Source organism: Triticum aestivum, chromosome 1A (genome assembly GCF_018294505.1).
Source record: "Triticum aestivum cultivar Chinese Spring chromosome 1A, IWGSC CS RefSeq v2.1, whole genome shotgun sequence".
Taxonomy (NCBI): domain Eukaryota; kingdom Viridiplantae; phylum Streptophyta; class Magnoliopsida; order Poales; family Poaceae; genus Triticum; species Triticum aestivum.
The window spans coordinates 511,278,400-511,288,701 of record NC_057794.1 but is presented as its reverse complement, the minus strand read 5'-3'; the positions used below and the strand labels follow the sequence as shown (position 1 = coordinate 511,288,701).

Here is a 10,302-nt window from a genome sequence, read left to right as displayed (position 1 = left end):
CTTTTCTAAATGGAAATCTTAATGGGGATGTATACATGATGCAACCAGAAGGTTTTTTAGATCCTAAGGATGACGGTAAGGTGTGCAAGCTTCAAAGATCACTTTATGGTGTAAAGCAAGTATCGAGGAGTTGGAATCAACATTTTAATGAAGTGGTTAAAGAATTTGGCTTCATTAAGAACGATGAAGAAGCTTGTGTATACAATAAGTTTAGTGGGAGCTCTATAGCATTTGTAATCTTATACGTGGATGACATATTATTGTTGGAATGAAGTAAAGTTTCTTAGCACAACAAAACATTCATTGAAAAGTATGTTTTCGAGGAGAGACTTTGGCAAAGCAACTTATATATTTGGCATTAAGATCGATTGATATAGATCAAGACGTCTAATTGTGCTAAGCCAAAGCACGCACATGGACAAGGTTTTAAAGTGGCTTAAAATGGAGAACACTAAGAAAGGTTTTCTTCCAATGCCACATAGCACAACACTTAGCAAGAATCATCTCCCAAGACTGTTGATGAGCGTGTGCAAATAAGTGGACTCCCGTATGCCTCCGCAATTCGTTCTATCATGTATGCTATGATATGTACAAGACTAGATGTTTATTATGTGCTAAGTGTTAGTAGAAGGTTCCAAAGTGATCCGGGATTGGAACACTGGGCAGTTGTTAAAAATATTCTTAAGTACCTCAAAAGGATGAATGACATTCTTCTTGTCTATGGAGGAGATGAAGAGATCGTTGTAAGTGGTTACACTAACAATAGCTTCATCACTGATATAAATGACTATAAATCTCAACCGGGCTATGTTTTCACTCTTAATGGTGGTGCAGTGGTTTGGAAAAGTTTCCAGCAGAACATTGTTGCAGATTCTATGACGGAGGTAGAATATATTGCGGCTTCAGAAGGATTGAAGGAGGCAGTCTAGATCAAGAAGTTTCTTTAAGAGTTGTGGTCCCAAGTGTGTTGAGTCCAATGGAGCTCTATTGTTATAATAGTGGCGATGTTACGCAAGAAAAGGAGCCAAGGTCCCACATGAAGACTAGGGATGTCGAACGCAGGTATCACATCATCTGACAGCATATAAAGTTTTTGTGAAAGTACTCAAGATTCACAATTTTTTGAATGTGTTGGACCTGATGACGAAGCCTCTATGATGACCAAAATATGAGTAACATGAATAGCCATTGGTGTTAGAGAAGCTATGTAACTAGATTATTGGCTCTAGGGCAAGTGGGAGTTTGTTGGAAATATGCCCTAGAGGCAATTATATTTGTATTATTTATTTCTATATTTCCAGTTAAGAGTTTATATTCTATGATATACTTGCTTTCATTCTTGAATATGCGATTCAGAGGAAACACACATACACGTCTAGAATAATCAACAGTAAAATTGGATTCCTAGTTTTGCCCCTAGGACTAGCTCAAGTGTTGTGTGATAATCATGTTTTCCTGATCATACGTATTTAGATAAGAGTAACGAGGATACCAAAACAACATTGGTACTATGATGTTACAAGAACGATCATATTGAATTGATCCAACTTGATTGTTATACTTTGACATGTAATCGTCACAAGTCTATTGATATAACAAGGAGAGGTAATGTATACTTTAGTTCATCGTACCATGGGAGTATCGTAGTCACTTCATACCAAACAATAAACTTTGGGCTTTCTCAAACGTCTTCTATAACACGGTGATCATAACGAAAACTTTCAGGTTCATCGAAAAGTGTGACAAGGGGCTAGATAGCTCAAGAGTGGGATTTGCTCCTCCGACGATGGAGGGATATTCTTAGGCTCGTTCTTCTGCTCGATGGATCATTCATGAACGGTTCACGGGACTTCATCAATGATATACATCAACTCTTCTTACAGTGCAACTCTAAGTTGGTAACGATCCAATCTATACCTCTAATGCATCTTCATAGTGTTCCTGGATTGTGATCATAAGGCGAATTTTTTAGTTTTCTACAATGTTTCCCAGCAGATAGTGCGGCGATGGTGTTCTCTCGGGGTTGGCGAGTGCGTGACTTTGCGAGCATGTCGGTGGAGACAGGTTGGCAACTACATGGCTATGCGGACGAGTGGACATTCAATTTCGATGGAGTGAACTTGTCTGTTGTGCATGTCGTTCGAGGTCCCCACCATGGTCTTCGATCCTATACAAACATTTTGTTATACGACAACTGTTTGGAGCAAAATTTTGGCATGCTCAAAATTCTCCTGGCCTGGATGATCGTCTAGGAGTTTTATGTCGTTCACTGCCCCATTGCAACCATAAGGTTTACTAGCATATATGCCCGTGCATTGCAACGGGAGAAGTAATTGACATGTCCATGCGACACAACAACATCTGGATGGTGCCACCTGACGTCAGCAGGGATACGCACGCCGAGGTTGAAATCCATTCCACCCTTTGTTGTGGTTATCTCACGAAAGTCTTAAAAAATGAGTATTAACATAAGATTGGTAGACTCCGGAAGGATTAATTCATTAATTATAGGGTCTCCCCCTCATAGCAACAATCACAAAATCTGGCCTTTATTACAAATTCAATTAATTTATATTGGCACAACCATCCATGCAAATGCAACAATTTTATTTATCTAGTACAAGTCACCAATGCTAGCTCAAATCCATTTACTTCATTCACTCCCTCTGTTCCTTTTTCTTCAATTAGCTCCAATTTATAAATTTATATAAATTGATGTATTCTCGTGCAAAGAGTCGAGGTGGGACTTTTTAATTAAATAATGAACCTATTTTTAGCACAAGCATATGCTAGGTCAGCTGGTTGAGGCCTTTGGGGACATGAGTTGCAATCCTGCAAAGCACAAATATTTTTTGCTACTCCCTAGTCTGCAGAAAAGGGGTACAATGCTGGCCCTCCTGAAACTAATCATTTTCTGGTCATATTGCATATATAAATTATTTTAAAAAAACAATTCTCATGGCCTGGATGATCGTCTAGGAGTTTGATGTCGTTCACTGCCCCACTGGAACCATAAGGTTTATGGCGGGGTGTGAAACATTGCCGAATTGGCAGGTGCAACTCCATGTATTGCTGTATGCATTGCTCGGGCCCAGGCGACAAGTTTGGTCACATCTTTAGATAATACACTATGTTCTGCCCTATTCTGGACTAGCCTGATGGAGGCTACGGTTGGGCCTTCCTTTCTAAGAGGCGACTGCGCTCCTGTTGCTGGCGCAAGTGCAGGTGCTACATCTTCTTACGACAGGCTTCCAGTTTTTTGGAGGCGTCGTTGGTATTTGCTACCGGTGTCATGCGCGTTGCGAGTGCGCACTCGTCGAAAGCGTCATCTTCGGCGTTGGCTATGTTATCAACCATGTACATGGAAGTTGCCTCCCAAGGCTAGCAAGGTGTTGGTATCAATTCGGGGCAACTTCCATCGCTTTCCTCTTCCTTTGGCTCGTGCTCCATTAGGACGTCATGGAAAAAGTCGATGGTGGCAATGTAGTGGGAGGTTGGTGGACTAATGAAGATCGGCTCTGGCTCCTGCATTGTGCTAGGTTGCAGAGATCGAGCTCATCACGCCCATCGACAGTGTATCTAGATTCTCGAAGAAGAGAATATGAACTGCTGCCTAAGTGTCAATTGGATTAATCTGGCCACCGAGTTTGTGATTAGGTTCATCGCAACGAAGGTGAAGATCTGGCAAGGAGCGAAGACATCACAATTGATGTTTGGATCCAATCTCGATGTCAACTCTTAGTAGCACGATCCATGTCTGGTGCTATTGTCAATGTAAAATCCCGTAGACCCCTCGGTAGGGTGCCGTGACTAGCCAGAAAGCACAGAGGGGAAACATAATACATACCTAGGTTCAGACCTCTCTTTGGAGGCAAAGCACTACTCTTACTTGTGTTGTACTGGATTGAAGGGGTGCACATAGTATGCTGATGATCTCTAGAATCTTAGGGGTTTTTTTAAGGGCTCTGGAATCTTAGGTGTATCAAAGGGTTGATTGTAAGGTCCCCTAGCTGCTAGCTTGACCTTGACTTATTAAGGATACTAAGGCCTATGGTTACAATAATCCTAGTCAGCTAAGGCGGCTGGAGAGTCCTCCTGGATATCTGGCCTTCTTCCCTTGATCGTCAAGATGCTAGTTCCTTCCTTCTGGATGGCCCACATGCCCGATTGATGGACATGGTCGTGCAGTATGCTAAAGGGGCCTTGGGCTAGCCTGACGGGGCGTTACAAAATTAACATATAATCTCGAGAATTTTCTAGGGCTACCACGCTTCGGCGGCTCTACTAAGAACGAAATCAACTTGTGAGAGATCAGACTCACCACCCATTTCAACGAGAACTATCACTACTGCAGGAATGCCTAGCAGTTGCATGTGGGAAAAGCCCAGGAGTGGCCGGCAAGGCTCTCAGGGGCACGTGCCACTGACCTTCCACCACTGCTAATACGACATCAGTGGCGGCCACCCGCCCGCCAGTGGTAGCCCAAGAGCAGTGGCTCGCGATTGTCCGGGCTCGCCACAGTTTTCCGCGTTGCCCAGCATAGGAATTTCGCGCATCAGTGGCAGTCCTTTTGTACCGCCCACCACAGTGTGTTGTGCTCGTCACTGCTACCGCCGCATGCCGAATTGATTGAATTGCAGCATATTGCACCTCAATCATATCATCATATTGCATTTGATACATAAATGTGGGTTTGAACCATGATTCACATACACGCACCACATTACAATGATGTCAGATTAATGAAAAGTAGTAGTTATAAACAAAATATAACAAGTGCATTACAATCATTAATAAGCATATATATGTCATCGCTCATCACATAATTAATGATTTGACGAGTTGTTTTGGAGTGCAATGAGTGTCAGCCGATATTTAACGCGTAGACTGTTAGTAGAAGCCGCACATACTACATGAATTAGTACTTGATGGAACGAATGGGGACCAACGGGCCGCTTGCTCTGGAATTGGACATTTGGCCTCTCGGAGAGCCCACAACAACCTCAGCGGTTATGGGTATGGTGGTTGGACTCATACCAGGCCAGATCCTCAGCCTCTCATCCAGGGTTGCCTCCGTAAGGATGGACGCCGCAAGGTCACTAAACACTTCTCTGCAATCTTCTCAATCGCTGGGAGAGAACACTGGGTCATTGGAATACTTCTAACCCAAGCTAACATCGCCTCCCTGAGGTACTCTGCCCGATACTTTTCCCACGTCCATAGATAGTGCTTCTCCATGTCCGCCGCAGAGACCCCGTCCCACAAATCTTCTGATGGTCCCATCTATTATTTTTAGCAGACAATAAAATTCAAAATATATACATATGGAAAAGATCACAAGGTTAATATATAAACATATGACATGCGTACATATAAACTAGAGATCACAAGGTAACAAGCAGTGTGTCATGACATAGTTTAATGGTTTTTCACGGTTTGCTGGACTAGAAAGGAGCGTGTATATCGCCATGTCAATGTTTCATTCTCATCTCTCATTCTTCTTGGCTCTCTGCCCTGCAGTAGAACATCTCCTCATCCCCTACTACATGGCGATTGGTGATATTCATGAGCACCCTCTGAAAGTGCTCATGCTCTGTCCAAAAGTGAGCTCGCTTAAATTCCTTCTCATTCTCTTCGGACCATTTCTACAACATCGAATCACTCCTCAACAGTGGTCCTGCACGCACATCGTCATCCATCAAGACCATGGCACAGTAGCAGCCATGTGCATGGTTTTGCCTTTTGGTTGTTGCCGGCAATAGAAGCTAGTGTTAAATTTGTACTGCGAATGTGGCATGTTCTTACGGTCGGACTTATGACACATCAAAAGAGCAGCATTGATAACTTTCTTCAGATCGGTCCATGGCTTCTTAGGGTCTCTCCTGAAATCGAAGAAATAAGCTCGGCCGTCTCGGGGAACAATTGAACAATGTAAAATTAATGAGATTGACATCAAAGTACTCATGTGTATATTTGCAAGCATAAAGAAATGAACTTACATTTCAAAGTAAGGCCAACAGAAATGAATCGACGTTTCGCCAAAACATTGGCACTCATGTTAATACCTGCAAATATAAGCCAATGATACTACAATGGATCCTAGTTAAAAAATGAAAGAAAAATTCGACATGACCTCTGCTAAAAAGAGGACATAATGAGTACCAGAAATTCGGCGAAACGGAAATGAATCGACGTTTTGCCAAAACATTGTCACTCATGTCAATACCTAAAAAATGTTCCTAATCTACTCATAGTTACCGTAAGCACAATAATAGTACGGCACACTACTCAAATTTAATCAATGCTAAATATTTATTTACCCTAAACACAACTTTGACCATACCAGAGAGGTGGCTCGCTTTGCGTCCAAAGGCGGCGCGAGGTATCCGATGTTGGCGGAGGAGGGCACAATGGTCGGAGGGGTAGCCATCGCGGAGGAGCTTCGCGGTGGCGGCGGAAGCAAGATGCCTCCAGTGTTGGAGAAGGAGTCCATGCCCATGGCCGCGAGGAAGGCCGCGACGCAGCGTCGATGAAGGGGGCGACAACAACGAGGGGTGTGGCGGCGGCGGCGAGGAGGAGAGGCGGCAACGAGGGGCGCAACAGGGGCGAGGATGAGAGGCGGCAACGAGGGGCGCGACGACAAGTCGGGCGAGATTTGGGGGGAAAGGCGCGGGGGGAGGGGGCGGGGGAAATGCCAAATTTTGAAACCGCTTTTCAGGTGGGGAAAAAGTAAACTGCAGCCAGTGTCGTGGGTCTACGTGTGACGGGCACGGCAGGGCGCCCGCTACACGTAAGTGGACAACACTGGCGGGCGGCCGACTGGACCGGCCACTACTACAAGTGTATAATATGTACTTCCTTCGTGCCTGGTAAGAGTGCTTACCATAATTTAGCTGTGGCAAGCAACAGTCACACTCGCCACTGATGTACAAATAAGCAGTGGCGGGCCTTTGTTACTGCTCACCACAATTAGGTTGCATTACGCGGCCAGCTCTGAAACGGTCTACCAGTGGCGGGCACACGTCTCGCCCGTCACAAATTTGTGTTCACCTATAAGCCATTTCCTATAATGTATGGTTTTCTTAGGCGACGGTCGATGCATATGACAAGATGACCAAGCAATAAGATGCAATCCGGTAATGGGCATGTTTAAGATCTTGCCTCGGCAACTATCTTTGTCGTGTTCTAGAATGTCTGTATGATTGTTATGGTGGGTTTACCTAGACTTTCGTAGGTGTAGGATCTCTATATTAATATTCGGGTTTAAATATTGAATTTCGTGCAGAATTACTTGCCTCAAACACCCGGGAGAAGGGGGGGGGGGGGGGAATTCACATCCATTGGTTTTTCGTGAATACAAAATTCCAACCACGTACAAAGCTTGAGACTTATAAAAACTAGATCCCCAAATTTATAAATATCATTTTAACCATGTTTGGAATTTAAACATCATTATTCAAATTATATGTTGATCAAAACATGATATTTAAATTCTTCTGGTCTTTTGGCCCAGGGCCTCGACAAAGGCATAATATTAGCATAATTATTGGCAAGGCTTTTAATCTAAAAAACAAAGCAATTTGGATGACATATGTAAAAATTCTTTAAAAAATTACTACCTTTCAATGAATTGTAACATAATTTAAATTTATTTTCAAGTTTGTAAATCTGGCTCAAAATTCCGGTGTTACAGGTATTTCAGACCACATCGAAATTGCACGGATCTTCACACAAGATCAAACGAATATAGCTTCGACTGAGACTTAGTAAAGCTGATTCGGGATAGCATGTGGTGCCGGTATAAATATACGGATCGTGATATTTCCATGTCTTCAAACTACCAGTAGGTGGTGGCATTCATTTGTTGCACGTATCCTTTGCTGATTAGAACTTGGCACCGCAGTTTGCTCCGTGATGGCTAATTAGTAAGTTAGTGAGAAAATCGCTGTCTACAGAAAATTAGTGAATTCATCTAATGATGTGCTTCCGTCTGGCTGTCCGTCCGCCTCCATTATACGTACGGTGGCCGCCGGTGTACCTGCCACGGCAAAGATTCCGCAGAGTGCAAACAAGGAACAACTCATTAAACCATGGGAATTTTACCTGCTGCTCCGGAGGACAGCCCACCACATGCAGGCGTGGGGACACTCCGGCGCTATATATTTCCCCGGCGCCAGTCCATGAGCAGCAGCAGCTCAAGCTTCTCCGGATCAACTAGCCACCTAGCCATCGTCGTTTCTTGCATAGCCAAGCAAGGAACAAGCTTCTTGGCGAGAAGATGGCGTGTAGGGCTGCCACGATGGTGGCGCTGCTGCTCGCGGCGGTGGCGGCGACGTGCGCGCGGGCGCAGCTGCACGACAAGTTCTACAGCGAGTCGTGCCCCAGCGTGGAGGACGTCGTGAGGAAGGAGATGGTGAGGGCGCTGTCACTGGCGCCCAGCCTCGCCGGGCCGCTCCTCCGGATGCACTTCCACGACTGCTTCGTCAGGGTATGCTGCATTTGCATGCATCAGTATCTGCCGTACACCGTTGTGCGCTATGGCCTGACCACCGTGAATATGCAGGGGTGCGACGGCTCGGTTCTGCTAGACTCGGCCAACAAGACGGCGGAGAAGGACGCGCAGCCGAACCAGACGCTGCGAGGCTTCGGCTTTGTCGAGAGGGTGAAGGCCGCGGTGGAGAAGGCCTGCCCCGACACCGTCTCCTGCGCCGACATCCTCGCCCTCATTGCCAGGGACGCAGTATGGCTGGTGAGTAGAGTACTACTACTATGCCATTTTTCAAATGACACGGTACGTGTGGAAGCCAAATTCTAATGCTGCTCGATCATGGTTTCTCCAGAGCAAGGGTCCATTCTGGACAGTTCCTCTGGGCCGGCGAGACGGCAGCGTGTCCATTTCCAACGAGACCGACGCTCTGCCACCCCCGACCTCCAACTTCACCGTGCTCACCCAGCTCTTCGCCGCCGTGAACCTCGACGCAAAGGACCTTGTCGTTTTGTCCGCCGGGCACACCATTGGGACGTCGCACTGCTTCTCCTTCTCCGACCGGCTCTACAACTTCACCGGCTTGGAGAACCCCAGCGATATCGACCCCTCGCTGGAGCCGCAGTACATGATGCGGCTAAAGAGCAAGTGTGCCAGCCTCAACGACAACACCACCCTCGTGGAGATGGACCCCGGCAGCTTCAAGACCTTCGACACTGACTACTTCAAGCTGGTGAGCAAGCGGAGGGGCCTCTTCCACTCTGACGGCGCCCTCCTCACCGACCCCTTCACCCGCGCCTACGTCCAGCGCCATGCCACCGGCGCCTTCATGGACGAGTTCTTCGCCGACTTTGCCGCCTCCATGATCAAGATGGGCAACGCCAACCCGCTCACAGGAAGCCAGGGCGAGATCAGGAAGAAGTGCAACGTGGTTAACCATTAAGCCACCGAAGAAGTACAAGGTTGTTTTGATTCGTGATCATCTTTTTCCCCTGTAAATTGCTGTAAGATTGCCATAGCTCCTTTCTCTCCCAAATCTTTTTCTTTCATTAATTTGTTGTTTCGTTACGACCATGTTAATTCCTTGTACACACGACGAAGACTCTGATATTGCCATTTCAATATATAGAAGGCCTGCTTGGGTCTCCTGCATAGATGTGGACCCTCCACCTTCATTCAAGGGCTCAACTTGAGTCAAATCCTCTCTCAAACTCTTCCTTATTAGCCAAGGAACACGAGGTAACAAAGGGAGACGAAATTGATGAAGAATCTCATCCAGAGAGGCTACTTTCGGGCCTATCTGCACCTGGTACGACCACCAGTAGGACTATTTTTTGTCGTACTAGAGGCCGTCTTTTGTTATGACCTCTTCTGGGAAAATAGTGATAACTTACTCATCCGAACAACGTTTTCAAAGTTCTTAATCTAGTTGAAATCATGAGAACGACACCGACGTACCACTTGTATTATATAATGATTTGGAAAAAGTCTCACTTTTTTTAGCTTCCGAAGTGCGCAAGTCCGGTGCTGGAAGTCCTCTGTAAGGAACTCAACCTTGGCCTATTCATCGTGTTTGGTCCTAGGTTGCTCCAAAACAACTGTAGACACAACAAAATAAAGGAATCTAATAAAAACCAAATAATAATAATAATAATAATAATAATAATAATAATAATAATAATAATAATAATAATAATAGGCAATTGTCACAATGAAAAGAGTAAAAATCAGTAATCATGTGTTGGACATTTATTTGGTTCAACATGCCTTAATGTATGCCGAGAACATGCGACAAATGAGCTCTAGAAATGTGTAAA

General features: G+C 45.2%; 1 protein-coding gene across 1 annotated transcript; it reads left to right on the top strand.

The window, feature by feature from the left end:
* Positions 1 to 8,206: 8,206 nt before the first annotated feature.
* Positions 8,207 to 9,639, top strand: LOC123166288 (peroxidase 1-like). Its single transcript, XM_044584095.1, has 3 exons — positions 8,207 to 8,488; positions 8,564 to 8,749; positions 8,841 to 9,639. The coding sequence occupies exons 1-3, from the start codon at positions 8,279 to 8,281 to the stop codon at positions 9,426 to 9,428; spliced, it is 984 nt and encodes a 327-aa protein (XP_044440030.1). The 5' UTR covers positions 8,207 to 8,278; the 3' UTR covers positions 9,429 to 9,639.
* Positions 9,640 to 10,302: the final 663 nt, after the last annotated feature.